At 36.6% G+C, this 16,284-nt stretch overlaps 1 protein-coding gene across 3 annotated transcripts in view; it reads left to right on the top strand.

Moving 5' to 3' along the window:
- cdyl (chromodomain Y like) overlaps window positions 1-15,952 on the top strand; it is a 37,850-nt gene extending 21,898 nt beyond the window's left edge. For all 3 annotated transcript variants that reach the window (XM_031903951.1, XM_002936429.5, XM_031903950.1), the window contains 5 exons: window positions 3,202-3,452; window positions 6,128-6,300; window positions 8,580-8,790; window positions 14,569-14,712; window positions 14,809-15,952. In XM_031903951.1, coding sequence (XP_031759811.1) covers window positions 3,216-3,452; window positions 6,128-6,300; window positions 8,580-8,790; window positions 14,569-14,712; window positions 14,809-14,967 — 924 coding nt within the window. In that variant the 5' untranslated portion in view covers window positions 3,202-3,215 and the 3' untranslated portion in view covers window positions 14,968-15,952. The remainder of the gene's footprint in view (window positions 1-3,201; window positions 3,453-6,127; window positions 6,301-8,579; window positions 8,791-14,568; window positions 14,713-14,808) is intronic.
- The last annotated feature ends 332 nt before the right edge of the window (window positions 15,953-16,284 follow it).

Below are 16,284 nucleotides of genomic sequence, written 5' to 3'. Positions count from 1 at the left end.
ACAGCTAACCAAGTGAACAACACTCTCAACAGGGTAGGCGTATCGATATCCAAGTCTACCATAAAGAGAAGACTGCATGAAAGTGAATACAGAGGGTGCACTGCAAGGTGCAAGCCTCTCATAAGCCTCAAGAATAGAAAGGCTAGATTGGACTTTGCTTAAGAACATCTTAAAAAGCCAGCAAGGCTCTGGAAAAACATTCTTTGGACAGATGAAACCAAGATCAACCTATACCAGAATGATGACAAGTAAAAAGTATGGAGAAGGCGTGGAACAGCTCATTATCCAAAGAATACCACATCATCTGTAATACATGGTGGAGGTAGTGTGATGTCTTGGGCGTGCATGGCTGCCAGTGGCACTGGGAAACGAATGTTTATTGATGATGTGACAGGACAGAAGCAGCCGAATAAATTCTGAGGTGTTCAGAGACATACTGTCTGCTCAAATCCAGCTAAATGCAGTCAAATTGATTGGGCGGTGTTTCATGATACAGATGGACAATGACCCAAAACACACAGCCAAAGCAACCCAGGAGTTTACTAAAGCAAAGAAGTGAAAGATTATTGAATGGCCAAGTCAGTCACCTGTTGTTAATCCAATTGAGCATGCATTTCACTTGTTGAAGACTAAACTTTGGACAGAAAGGCCCACATACAAACAGCAACTGAAAGCCGCTGCAGTAAAGGCCTGGCAGAGCATTAAAAATGAGGAAACCCAGCATCTGGTGATGTCCATGAGTTCAAGACTCCAGGCTGTCATTGCCAGCAAAGGGTTTTCAACCAAGTATTAGAAATGAACATTTTATTTCCAGTTATTTAATGGAGACATTTTATATAAAGTTCATATTCAGTTTTAATATTCATTCTCCCTCAAAATGTGAAATTATGCAGAAAGAAAGAGGTTTTGAAAGCATTTTACCTCCTAAAACTGTCATTAAATGAGAGCTGCATACACAACCTCTCTAATCAGAAGCCAGAGCAAAATGAAACATGGGAGTGTCGCTTCAGTGTCCCACAGGAAGTGGTCACAGCACTGACTGACAGGCTTTACTGAACAGCAGCAGGGAAAAACCCTCCCAGTTTCCTTCTTCTGTGTCTCTCTGCTTGTGCTGCTCTCTCTCTGCTCTCTGCTGTGTTAGTGAATTCTGTCAGGGCTGGCAGCTCACAGCCACATACTGAAGAGTCTAAACCGGAATCTTGCAAAAGGTCTGGGTAGAGCACAGTTTTCAAGCAGTTATGGACATATTTGAACCCAAAGGTATTAAAATAAAAGCACTTCTATTTTACATTATTTTACATGGTTTAGTGCATTGTAAAAATTTATGGTATATATCCCCTTTAATTTGTCCAATTACTTTTGAGCCCCTGAAATGAAGGGATTGTGTTAAAAAAATTATTTAGTGGCCTCACATTTTCATGCAATTGTTTTGTTCACCCCACTGAATTAAAGCTGAAAGTCTGCACTTCGACTGCATCTGAGTTTGTTTTATTTAAAATTCACTGTGGTACTGTACAGAACCAAAATGAAAAAAAAAAAGGCGTCTCTGTCCAAATATTTATGGACCTAACTGTAGGTGGTTTCGATGAAATATCTGAAAATCACTTCTCAAATCTTCCACTTTCTAGCACCTTATCTCCCACATAGCATTATTTACCAAGAAAAGACAGCCTAAATATGTAAGCCACTAAACAGGTTTATCTCTATTATTCATAGGGTTACCAAAGTATCTGGCATTTAGAGACCCCAAAATGAAGTCAGATCATACATATATCATGGCATATATTTTTACTACCAAATAATATGCAGCCTGGTTTATGTGTGGCAAATAAGTCGACCCCAGAAAACTTCATATTTTCAGAATATACAAATTCTGATGAATCTAAAGTGGTAAATACATCTTTGTATGGCAAAGCACCAAACAGCAACGATATGCTAAATGTAGCCGTTTATATGAAATTTCTGAAAAGTGTTGCAAAGCTTGCATTTTTCCCCATTATATACCCCACATTTTGTAAGTACCAACATAAATCATTTTAAATTTGAGCGTCGAGGGTCTATGAACAGTTTTATACCCAATTATACATAGATTTACCAAAGTATGTGGCGTGCAGATGCACCTAAATCGATATATAGCAAGCAAAATTTCCATGGGCAAAAAAGAGGCACAAAGCACAGAGAAAGAAGCAAAACACCAATACAGAACTGGAAATGAAATAAAATGGCTAAAAATGCTCAAAAATCACCAAAAATGTAGGCTTTAAAAGCCTCTCCTCCACCTTTCAACCTGGAAGTGCTGCAAATCACAGAGCATTGCAGATGAGGGCTACGATCTGTGGCACTTTAGTTGTTTATCCACAGATCGTAGATTCTATGATGTGTGGCACTAAAAGGGGTTAAAGGCATATTGACGTTTCAGCTAAATATAGAAAATATGACTAGTCCTTTACATTTTTTGGTAAAGTGTTTTCATGTAAGTAGCAATTCTTGTAACAATGAAGCCTAGGAAAATCTTCAATGAATGAACTGCAACATTAAAGGGATACTGTCATGATTTTTACAGTATACTTTTTATTTCTAAATTACACTGTTTACACTACCATTTAAAATGTTATTCTTGAACCAACAAATGTATAGTTTAGTTTGTTTTAGTTGTAGTATTGGTTTGTAGGTAGCCATCTCAGAGCATTGTGCCTGAGCTTTCAGGTAACCTTTTGTTTCTCCTCCCATGTAACTGGAGGAGTCCCACACCAGACTTGGATTTCTTACTATTGATTTTCTGATAACTACTGGGAGCTGCTATCTTGCTACCTTCCCATTGTTCTGCTGATCAGCTGTAAGGGGGGGGGGGGTGATATCCAGTCCAGTCACACTTTACTGCTGAGCTGCAAGTTGAAGTTTATCAGAGCACAGGTCACATAGCTGTGGCACCCTGGGAAATAAAGAATATGGCTAGCCCAATGTAAAATTTTAAAATTAAATATAAAAAAAATCTGTGTTTTTGAAAAACGAATTTCTATGCAGGATTCTCCTGGAGAAGCTCTATTAACTGATACGTTTTGAAAAAAAAAATGTTTTCCCATGACAGGATTCCTTTAAAGAAGTTGTGCTAGCTTTTCTATTATAAGATATTTTGGAAATTGCTACACATGTAATTGCTTTTAAACTTTAATTTGAACATCTACGTGTGATTCTTTACAGGTACTTCTACTTTAATGGAGGCTTTGACGGCCGGTGTTACTACCAATATACAGACTTCAGCAGGAGTAACAGGCAAGCGAAAATTCATTGATGAACGAAGAGACCAGCCTTTTGACAAGAGACTACGATTTAGCGTGAGACAAACTGAAAGTGCATACCGTTATAGAGACATTGTTGTCAGAAAGCAAGATGGTTTTACCCATATTTTACTTTCTACAAAGTCTTCAGAAAATAATTCACTAAATCCTGAGGTAAGTAGTAGTATATGTAATAGGTTTGGCTGTATTGTTTATATGTATACATCTATCTGTTTCCAAACAAGGCTGTCAACTGAAAGTACATGAAAAGCTAACTGTTTTCAAGCCTGTGCAAAGAAAATAGTTGTACAGAATCTGTTATCCAGAATGTTTGGGACCTGGGGTCTTCCGGATAAGGGGTCTTTCTGTAGTTTGGATCTCTATGCTTTAAGTTTACTACAAAATCAACATTAAATAAACCCAATAGGGTTGTTTTCTATCCTATAAGGATTAATTATATCTTAGTTGGGATCAAGTACAAGGTACTGGTTTAATACTACAGAAAAAGGAAATAATTAAAAAAATTTAAATCATCTGGAGTCTATGGGAGATGGCCTTTCTGTAATTCGAAACTTTCTGGATAACTGGCTTCCAGAAAACAGATCCTATACCTGTCCTATACCTGTACTGTACTGTTTAGCTAAAGGCCCATGGGCTAGATTTGGACCTTCAGATACATGATTTGCCATGGATGTGAAGAGTGTTCTTTATGTGATGTCGTTTTTATATAAAATGACCCACAAACATGGCTTATCAGAAAAACAGCCCATTACAATAACAGGCACTACTTTTTTTTTTTTTTTTTTTTTTTTTTTAAATGCACTTGCATATATTTATAATTAGATAGATTCATTGACAAATGGGCATGAGTGGCACAGTGGTTGTAAAACCTTTACCATTTACCATTTTTAAATATCTTATTATGATATCACTGCTCTGTTCAAGTCGTCATGCTGACCATTTCAATAATTAATGAGAGAAAATATTCTGTCAGGGAGGGGGATTTTTGCAGGTCACAGTTGTCCTTGAGCAAAATTAATTGTGTGATTTTGTTTCATGAAGCATGTGCTGTGCTTTTAAAATAATTAAGGAAACATTTTCTGCTAAAGAAGTTATGGCATAACTACATTTTTATTCATTATGACCAGGGGAATGTTATGATTAATTCTGTCTTTGGTTACAATTGCAGTATGGTTATTTCAAGTTCAGGGTTCAACACAATTTTAGTCAGTATGACTTGTATTGAACATATATTTTATCTATTGTTTTAATAAGGAAATATATATTTTTTTAATTTCTTGCACTAAAAAGGGCAAAGAATGAAACGGAAACCAACGGTGTGAGAAAGAGACTGTAGTTAATTAAGCAAAGTACTAGTCCACAGATAAATCCCCTGTAAAATGACCTCCTTTTTATCTGAAAGCCTGACACAGACTGTGGCTGGGAAAAAGGAGTGGTTTGTTTACACAGAGCTCTTATCTCTGTTAGCCTCATTACAGAAGAAGAAAGGAGGTGGCTTCTCATCATAAAAAAATTGAGGAACATTAAATTTTTCCCTCAAGGAATAGACAGAACACATTGTCAGCTAGTCCTAATTATTGTGTTCCTGTTAAATAAAAGTAAAGAATTTTAATTTTTTAATTATTTCATTTACTTCTCTGTATAGCCTGCTTTCCCATAGTGGATTATATATCTCTTGCCACTGCGCAGTATTTTTATTTTGGAAATATGGGTATGAATAAAAACATTAGAAATAGCATAAGGTAGTAGAAAATGAGAAAGTATGTAATGAAGAAATCACCAGGTTAGCAAAGGTAAGGCCTTTCATCAAATCCTGCACTCACACCACAGATAACATGAGGATGGTTAATAGGGAAACAGCAAAAAACATGTGTAGACCATGCATCATGTCAATGGAAAGAGAGACAGAGTCTCAGCTTTATCTAGACAATATTGCTTGAAATGGTCATTTTCGCATTATTTTCTGTCAGTTGATCTCTGAGAGAGCACACAGCCCATTATAAAATAGTTATTAAAAGATTGTGAAGGGCAGGGCGTGTAGCGGAATGCCAGGCAACTCTGATGTCCACCTGATGTCAACTAAATAGACGAACTCCATGTTGAATTGTCTATACGAAGACAAGATACACAAAACATCAGAGAGCAGACCACCATGATGGAGTTCCAAAGTAGAAGGGAAAGACCCAGAGGCCTTTTTCACAAAGTGGCTGAAACAGCACCTGGGTGAGTTCACCTTTCCCCCCCCCCATCTGGTATTGGAAAGGGCACATAGAGTCCCAACCAAATCATTTCCCCCAGTGCCCTCCCTCCGCCCCCATTCCTGCCTAAACTCTTAAGCTTCAAAGACTGACACAGCATTACAAACTGTAAGGCACATAGGGGACGTTGCAGATCCAAGGCAAAAAAATCTTGCTTTACCCAGGCTTCTCTTCGGGAGTACAGAAGAAAATAGGCACTTTTATCAATAGCATGGCATTCACAAGTATGTACCCAGCGAAACTCCGAATCCAATCGGAAAGCTGACACTTATTTTTTTCTACACCACAATAAATCAATGACTGGCTAGACAACAAATACCTTAAATTAGGTTGCCACTGGTTGGCATATTCCACCTTTCTATTAAACAGAGATTGCAAGTGATTGTCTTTTTAAGACTCTGAACATTTTCTTTGATAACCTACTTTTACTACTTTTTTTCTGTATGTTAATACAGTTGTGAATCATTTTGGCTGCTGTGTTGCATGTAAACAATTATCATAGTTCTTGTAGCAAAAGTAACTTGATTTCTTTTCAATATATATTACATTTACTTATATATTTACGTTTAGGTAATGAAGGAAGTACAAGGTGCACTAAATACTGCAGCTGCTGATGACAGCAAACTTGTTCTCTTTAGTGCAGTTGGAAGTGTCTTCTGCTGTGGTCTTGATTTCATCTATTTTATACGGCGTTTAACTGATGATAGAAAAAGGGAAAGCACTAAAATGGCTGAAGCTATTAGGTAAGTAACAGTTGTCATAAAATATCTCCTGAAGTCTCCCCCAAAATTGTGTTTATATATATATATATATATATATATATATATATATATATATATATATATATATATATATATATATATATATAAAACCTAGTGGCAACTATGTTTGTTGCATTGCCATATACTCTGGCAGTGCTATAGGACTGTATAAAGGTCCTCATACACTATAAGATCTGCGGATCTTCACCCGATATCCCCACCTACGGGTGGGCGATATCGGGTAGCAAGTAACTTTAAAAAAAAATAATCCGTTCGTTTGGCCCTGGGGCCAAACGATCGGATTACATTTGTGGTTATGGGGCAGTCGGTTTGGGGACCGCATCAACAAGCCGATGCGGTCCCCGATCCGACGGAATTTTCTAACCTGGCCGATCGAGATCTGGCCAATTTCAGGCCAGATATCGGTCGGCCAGGCCGCTCTGTTCTGCCCATACACGGGCCGATTAGCTGCCGAATTGGTCCAAGGGACCGATATCGGCAGCTATAGCCGGCCCGTGTATGGGGACCTTTAAGCTCACTAGAGGCATTTTGGAATACTGCTTTTGTAGATTTTACTTTCTGTCTACATAGCCACCAAAAATGTGGGTGGCAATTCAGGTTTTGCTAATTTCTTGACTAATTTTTTATCTACTAGCATTGTCAGGGCAAAAACATTGCCACAGTATGATGTATTGTCAAAAAAGGTTAATGACATCAATGGTCCAGTTAAATTAAGCCTTTAAGCTAATTATAAATTCCTGGATTTACCTTCCTTTACCTGTGCCTACAACAAATGTTGATTTTAGCAATTAATGGGGTGGTAATTTCTGACTAACAGCTGGCAATGCATTGTGCAAAGACTTTCCTTGTCCTTTTAAGAAGAAACCTCTCTCACATTTAGCCTTCTTTGTATTACTATAAAATCATTTAGCAGCTGCTTCATTTTTGTTAATTCCACTTAAGAGTCTGCATAAAATTCAAGTAGCTCTCGCAATGTACTTTTAGAATTCACCTTCCTGGTTCAGTTTATAAATTTATCAAAAAGTAATTTTTTTGTTCACGGAAAGCATTAGTATTCTTGCCCATCTTATATTTTTGTCCTAAACCTATTTTTGTATTAATTTGACAAAAACTTGAAGAGCTAAATGCATAATAACATCCCTGTTTAAAACTAATTTAAAGACTGGCCACTCATAGAATGATCAGGATAACAAATTTAGTCATAGTCATTTTGTGCATATTGATTAATCCAGACTTGGCATCATAGTCACCCAGAATGTTAAATGTGGTTGGCAAATGATGGGTCTTCTACTTTGAGTTGGAAGCTACCATTTTCATGTGGTCTGCTCCTATGGCTCATGGGTTAAACACATTTTTACAAATTACCTTCCACCTGTTTGGAAAATATCATTTGATTTGATTTAATTTGATACGCCTCTTAGCGTATGTTACTATTTCATAGACCAAAATAAAGACCTTGCTGACTAGATCTTTCACACGTATCTTGCATTCTTTGTGTTTTTGAGACAAGCCATCATCATGTAACTTATAAGAGTAAATATGCTAGAATTATTAGAAATGTATTTTATTAGATTACAATGCTTTAATGGAAATGTATTTTATTAGATTTACAATATACAAAAGGGTAGGAATGAGTCTTTTCACTTAGAGCACTATATAACCTCTAGACTATGAGGTGGTTCTATAGCACATTGACAGTGTTTGATACTGTTCAATAGGCTATAGTGAATTATTAGCTATTACTACTCTGTTGCAGGTAAAAATAAAAGTACTTTGACTACATTACATAAACCCCAGATGATGGTTATACAGCCAAGGAGTGGGACTTTTGAATCTGACAACTGATACCTGTAACAGTGTGTTCTTTGCAGCTGTTCAAAGGGATGACTGTACAGTGAATAAGCCACTGCTGTTCAGGGTCCTGAATGCGGGAAAACATTCATAGTACTTATTCTCATTCCTAGGATAATTATTTGTTCATTCAGTGCTTTAAACAGTAGCAAAGGCTTTGTTACTTTAATAATAATCCAGTGCTGATAACTGGTCCTAGTATAGAATGAAGGAGAACAGAGATCATATCCATTTAGGTTCAGTATTTCAGACTGTGCAAGATTAATAATGTGAAAATTGTTTCATTTATGTGATTCTTTAAGAATATGCAAAGTCTGCATGAGTTTGTTTTGTAAGATTTTTGTGTGGAAAAACTATAATTATTTCAAGTGTATTTTTATATTTTCAAGGACATTTGTAAATACATTCATTCAGTTTAAGAAGCCAATAATTGTTGCTGTAAATGGACCTGCAGTTGGACTTGGAGCATCAATATTGCCTCTTTGTGATGTTATTTGGGCCAATGAGAAAGCTTGGTTCCAGACACCTTACACTACTTTTGGACAGAGCCCAGATGGATGCTCGTCTCTTATGTTTCCTAAGATAATGGGTCTTGCATCAGTAAGTAGTAATCCATTTCACCCTTCTTTTTCACAAGTATTTATTCATAGCAAGTATGTCTTCCATATATCCAAACAACCAACATGAACTTCAGCAAGTTTGTAATTTGTCCCCAATTGTATGTCTATTAAGTTGCCTGTTCACAGTTTAGTGTATCTTAACAACAGACATCTTTTCAACAGTTTAAATCAAAATAGGATGCTATATTTGTTTATAGATATATACATAGGGGCTGTTTTTTGTTTTTCAAAGAAGAAAGACAATTTTGTGGTAATCATTGTTGTAATAGTTACCTTGACATATTACTTTGCAGTGTCTTAAAATTACAATTTGTCTTAAAATTACAACACTTTTGTTTTTTTTTAACATAGTGTGTATGTTATTCACATACAAAGCAAAGGGAGCATGTGAGTTTTTGCAAGATTAATTGTTGTAGGTAGTTATGGAAAAAAAAACATTTCAAGAAGTATTGACTGAGGAGTAAGGAAAAGTCCCAGTGGTTTTGGTTAAAGTACAGAGAAGAACTGCTGAAAAGCTTGTCCTTGATGCTATACATCCCATATTTGGGCACATTTAGCCTTAAATTCAGTCGTGGTTAGCATTTTTTTTTATGTTGGCTCTAAAATCTAGTTGGTGAAGTAGATGCTGAACGGGGGGTGGTTCAAATTTTTTTTCCATACTTTTGCAAATAAGAGATGCAGTTGTGTTAAAGATATGGATAGGAGCTTTTTTTGTTTCATGTGGAAAGCCCGTTGCATGTAATTGCAGTGATAGCACTTGAGGTTCTAGAGGTAGTACTGAGGGGTATGTGTCCCTGGCTATCGACACTGTCTCCAGAAACGTTTCTGTGGATTGAAAAAAAAATCCATGAGAAAATGCATGTTTTGGTAATTTTTGCCATTTCGCAAATTTTTGAGGTGAATGTTAAACATGACCGTACCAATGTGGAGAAATTAGGGCTACAAATTTTGGTGTGAGGTACCACCTTTGAGTAAATTCTGTGTGTTTCTTTATGTGGTTGGCGCCTCTGGTGGATCCTTTTGGGGCTGAGAGGATCTCCTGCCATTGGTTAGACATTAATCGGAGTTGTAGTTCCCCCTTTCACATATACCTGTATGGGAATTTTTGATCTTCCCCCATTTACAGTTGCAATTTAAAGCATTCCAAAAGAATTGCTTTACAATCCCAGGCCTTTTCACAAAGATACTCATGTAGACATCAACAAGAGGTCTTCTGCACTCACCCATTATAATACTGTATGTATATATATATATATATATATATAGGACATTAAGACTTTCTGTGCATTAAGTTACCAAGACAAGCCCTTCCCTTAAAGCAAAACAGGGATTGTTTGTCCATATATTACAATATATTCAAGCTGGCCAACTATGTCAGTCATCCCTGGTCTGGCCAGTCCTACACTCAATTTCATCTTCCATCATGGTGTCCTGTCAAAGAATTTTGAAGATTGGGTTGAAACTTTTTACCAAATGTAATATCTGGAGATGAATATAATTTTTTTTTTTTTTTTTTTTTTCAAACATCCTTAGGGAGGTCACGAAGTAGAGGTTGCCTTTAGTGGAAAATTTTGATCCATTGCTGCAGGAAAATTTTTGGAACCAAGTATTTTAATTCTATAACCAGTCATACTGGTGAAGGATAGGAGCCAAAACTGTGTTTCGCATATGATCAACGATAGTTTTGTAGTAGGTAATAAATTTGTAGTTTGGGGCCTGTTTTGTTTGGGAATCCTGCTTACGCTATTGTTATTTAGGTCTTAAGGTGAAAGATCAGACTGACATTTCAGGCTAGGTAGTTCAGTCACATCATGTGGGTCAAATCAGAATATACAGACTCATATGAGCCTTGCACACAAACTGTATTTGGTGCTATCATCTATGCGCACTTTGCTTTGAGACTACAGGACTTTTTAGGCAACAGAGTATTGCAAAAAAAAAAAAAAAAAAAAAAAAAGTCAAGCCAGTAGCATTCAATATTGTCATAGCCTGTGCATGCATTTAAATGGGTAGCATTTTGTTGTATTACTCTCTGAAGCTTAGCAGTTTATTTCAAGTTGCTTAGCCGCACAGAGCAGGAAAGTGGATGAATGCAGAAAAACAAGCGTTTGCTTTTATCTCAGTTTCTTTAGTTGCAGAATTGTACAGGTAAATGAAGGCATGCAGTCTAGCCTGCAAACTTACTGTTTGACAATGAAAAATACAGCCATCCCTTGGCATGTATCCTGTGAGATGTGTTCTGTTGTACAATTGAATTGAATTGAATTGAAATGAACATGTAACTAGAGAGGACTTTTAGTTTAAAGTAAAATGATTGTTGTAGCACATTCAGCTTTTTACAGAAATAATTTCTTCTTGCCTTCTAGCTGATTTAGTGGAAGGTAAAACATGTTTGGTGCTATCAAAAGGAAAGATAAAAAACAGTCTACCCCTGCCCCCCAATAATTGCACTGCATGTTTGTATTGCAGACAAGTACATAATATAAAATATTTATTTGTTTGGGGTGCATCAAAATGCAAGACACAACATTGCCATGCCACCTTCCTATGATTTAAGGGGGTTTCTGCCTTGGTCATTTAATGTCATTGTGCTGTGACATATTTTCCCAGGAGCACAGTTTTCATTTGTACTGGCAAGAAATTTTTTACTTTGACTTCCTGCTGAAACTCGGCCAAGGAGCAGGATCTCTTGTGTCTAATACTGGGTAAGCTATCCATGTATGCTGCATTGCCAGTAGGAGAAACTAGCGCTCCAGCTCCTTGATTGCATATTAGATGGGGGTATAAAGAAAACATTTCTTTACCATTACAAATAGTCAATGCGCTCCTAGGAGAAGGTTAACAAGTAAGGGAGTTAAAAAAAAAAAAAAAAAGGCGGGGCATAAAAAATATTAAAGGAAAATCAGAAGAAAACGGGAAAGTATTACTCTATATCATTGAAACATTAACAAAATTATGCACATTACTTTAAAATTAATTAAGTAGGTGTGACTAAAAATGTGGTGCATGGCGCTCTATACAACTTTGCTTTTTCTCTTTAACCACTGGGAGGGGTCTTCCGAAATCACAAGCATCAAACTCCCTACAGCCAATAAAGTTTCAACACCTCTTCTGTAGGCACTCAGCAGTTGAGTAAATTGGAGCCTGCTCAGGTCTGCAGTTAACATTATACCATAATAAGGTTTTTATTTCTGTGCACAATGGCCTTAATCAGCACTGATATAACAGCAAGTAATTGTGCATAGTAACATAGTAACATGTAGTTGGGTTGAAAACAGACCTATGTCCATCACGTTTAACCATAATGCCTATATATAACCTGCCTAACTCCTAGTTGATCCACAGGAAGGCAAAAACCCCATCTGAAGCCTCTCTAATTTGCCGCAGAGGGGAAAAAATTCCTTCCTGACTCCAAGTTGTCTAATTCCAGGCAGTGTCATTCTGTGGCTACTAAAGCAAATAAAGTGCTGTCTTGTATAAAACAGGGCATTGACTCACGGGATGAGAACATAATTTTGCCTCTTTATAGGTCCCTGGTAAGGCCTCACCTTGAGTATGCAGTGCAGTTTTGGGCTCCAGTCCTTAAGAAGGATATTAATGAGCTGGAGAGAGTGCAGAGACGTGCAACTAAACTGGTTAAGGGGATGGAAGATTTAAACTATGAGGTTAGACTGTCGAGGTTGGGGTTGTTTTCTTTGGAAAAGAGGCGCTTGCGAGGGGACATGATTACTCTGTACAAGTACATTAGAGGGGATTATAGGCAGATAGGGGATGTTCTTTTTTCCCATAAAAACAATCAACGCACCAGAGGCCACCCCTTTAGATTAAAGGAACGGAGTTTCCATTTGAAGCAGCGTAGGTGGTTTTTCACGGTGAGGGCAGTGAGGTTGGGGAATGCCCTTCCTAGAGATGTGGTAATGGCAGATTCTGTTAATGCCTTTAAGAGGGGCCTGGATGAGTTCTTGAACAATCAGAATACCCAAGGCTATTGGGATACTAATATCTACAGTTAGTATTAGTGGTTGTATATATAGTTTATGTATGTGAGTGTATAGATTGGTAGGTGTGGGTTGTGTGTGCTGGGTTTACTTGGATGGGTTGAACTTGATGGACTCTGGTCTTTTTTCAACCCTATGTAACTATGTAAGATGGCAATCGGACCAGTCCCTGGATCAACTTGTACTAAGAGCTATCTCCCATAACCCTGTATTCCCTCATTAGCTAAGAAACCATCCAGCCCCTTCTTAAAGCTATATAATGTATCAGCCAGCACGACTGATTAAGGGAGGGAATTCCGCAACTTCACAGCTCTCACAGTAAAAAAAACACCCTCCTCCCATGAATCTATACCCCTTTTAATACAGCTCAAAACCCTGTTTGCCCCTTGCAGCTGCTGCCTGGCATTGCTTGCTACAGCCAAGTTTAATATCTACAAGGACTCCAAGGTCCTTCTCCATTATGGATTTGCCTAGTGCAGTCCCATTAAGGGTATACGGGGCTTGCATATTTTTACATCCCAGGTGCATGACCTTACATTTATCCACATTAAATCTCATCTGCCACTTAGCCGCCCAGATTGCCAGTTGGTCAAGATCCTACTGCAGGGATGCCACATCCTGGATAGAATTGACTGGTCAAGTTTCACTTGATTTATGCTTCCCTTCATAAATCAAGTTAAACCTAGAGCACCCTAGTTTCTTTCAACGTCGGTGTACAAAAATGTGTACAAAAAGTTAGAGCACTTAGAAAATAGTAGCAGACATCTTGCCATTGCTCCAAATCCCCCAGGGGCCAGCCCCACAATTTGAGAACTACTTCATTAGAGGCTCTCTGACCATACATTGCAAGGGTGAACCGAATGCACTTAATGATTCCCTGCAAATATGATATTATTATTGCCAACCAGTACCACTTCAACAAATAAGGTTGAGGGTGTGCACATTGCACGATGAATTATGGATTGTAATTGGCAAAAATGTTTGGATCAGCATCTTTTAGGTCCAGAATCTCACTACTTCTTAGGGCATATGTCGCTCCATGCTTCAGCTTCCAGTTCAGCAGTTCCTTGTGCAATGAGCTGTACTGAAGTATTGAAGATCTCTAAATAGGGAGGGAGATACTGTTAATTATCCACCTGTAAGTAATAACAGTGGAAGTGGAATGAAGAGCTTCCATATAATTATTAAGATGCTCAGTATAGTTCGTAAATAAAAAGGACCTCTGTAACAAAATTTAGAAGTCAGTAATCTCAACTCAGCTCTTGTCCCTGGAAGAAATGTGGCATCTTACGTGAGTTTTTATTGTGGAGTTTCCATGCAGCTTCTTCATCAATAACTGCAGCATAATCCCTTCAAATCTTATTTTTATTCACTTATTTGTAAGTACCTGTGCACTGCCAGCTTGTCTGTGGCCCACACTACTGCTGTTCATAGTCACCCTCCTACAAGCCTTTGCCTTATGAGTAGATGAGTTGTTTTCTGACTCAAAGGGCAGGAAATCAGAATCATTAAATTCCTTATGCACTCTGAACAATATTTATTTGGCATTATCACACCTGGGAAAGAAAAGACCAGGACTTAACCCTTAAATCCTTTATCATTCACCTTTTGTTGGTTACAAGATCTTAAACATTAGGACGTCAGGTATAATTTATTTTGTCCTTTACATCAGCAAAAGTTTCACTTCGGATGTCTAGACTTTTGATACATGTCTGATTTGTGCATTATGCATTGTTTATTAATCAAATTTGTTTTTCTAGGCAAATGAAATGTTGTTGAGTGGAAGAAAACTTACTGCACAAGAGGCCTGTGCAAAAGGTCTGGTTTCCCAGGTGTTTTGGCCTGGAACTTTCACCCAAGAGGTTATGGTTCGCATAAAGGAACTTGTGACCTGCAATCCAGTAGTATGTCATTTAGAATAATACATCTATTTTAATGTTATTTATTTTATGTCCTTATATTGTTTACATTATTAAAGTTTGTGTCTTATTTGTTTTTAGGTACTTGAAGAATCTAAAGGTCTTGTTCGTAATGTCATGAGAGGAGATTTGGAACAAACAAATGAAAGGGAGTGTGAAGTGCTAAAGAAAATTTGGGGATCTCCTCAAGGCATGGACTCAATGTTAAAATATTTGCAAAGAAAAATTGATGAATTCTAAAAGATACTTCTGCATATCCTTTTGCACATATAAGAACTAAAATAATGAATTTGGGAGTACAGGATATCCATGCTAAACAGAAATAACAGGGATTTGAAAACTTTCTTAAAGTTGAAGAACCCATGTCTTGGATACATTGGCTTGTACTGTATTGAGAAAAAGGAAGAACATTGCTTTTTGTTTTTGTGGCAGGGATGCCTGAAATACTGCTCTAGTGTTTTGTTTTTGTTTGTTTATAGTAGATATTTAAAAACGGGTAAACTCCAACCCATACTTTAATTGCTGATTAATGTTAGTCTGTGGCAGTGCTATATTTCAAAAGGTTGAAATACCTCACCATTAACTTTCTAAGGAAAAAAAAATCACATTTAAAAACTGTATTTAAATAATCCCAAACATTGCTCGTGTGCTCAGGACATGCTAATAAATAAATAAAAAGTTATATACTAGTGGGAAAAGCCCTGGTTGTTACCACGAAGAAACCACTGTCAAGAAAAGTGCTTTAGTTTTTGTTAAGACTCAGTATTTGTAAGTCACTGAATATCCTACGTTTTAGGTTGCAGTTAATCCTAAAATTATAATCTGGATTTTTTCTCAGTACTTCACTTCTTGGATGATATTGTCTGTAGCTGTTTGCAAGTTAAATGTATTACACCAAAAATATTTTATGTTTATACATGTATAAATTTTAGGTTCTGCTGGAATATATTTTATTTAATAAGTTAATTTTGGTACTCTATTAAATTACAAAATCCCCAAACTACCTTCTTTTGTTTTTTTGTTGTTTTTTTTTTAAGATTTTGTTAGAAGTCTCTTGTTAGCTTTTAAAATAAAATATACTATATATTTTACTTTGTGATAATGTATAGTGTAGAGCAGTGTACTGTAAATACGCTTAATATGTAATTCCTTTTCTGGAGTATTTAATTGATTTGTGAATGCAGATATGTTGTTCTTAAATATCTGTACTAAAAACATTTGCGAATGTATGAAGAATTAGTAATCATATTTTTGTACAGTTTTAAATTTTATACTTCAAACTGTACCCCATTTACACATAGCAAAATGCAGCATTTTGTACAAAGCTGCCTTTAAATTTGGTTGGTACAGTATTTTTGCATTGAACCTACACCTTCTGTTCTGAAAATAAATATATATATACATATATATATATATACATAAATATATACATAAACTGTACAGTATGTAAAGTTTTATAAAATACCCTGCTGTGAAATTGGCAAATAAAACTAATATTTCCTAAGATGTATTTAACTGGTATCTTCAGAAACATTTGATTTCTTACTTTTGAGTTTA

This window comes from Xenopus tropicalis, chromosome 6 (assembly GCF_000004195.4).
Source record: "Xenopus tropicalis strain Nigerian chromosome 6, UCB_Xtro_10.0, whole genome shotgun sequence".
NCBI classification, from domain to species: domain Eukaryota; kingdom Metazoa; phylum Chordata; class Amphibia; order Anura; family Pipidae; genus Xenopus; species Xenopus tropicalis.
This window is presented reverse-complemented; position numbering and strand designations above follow the sequence as displayed.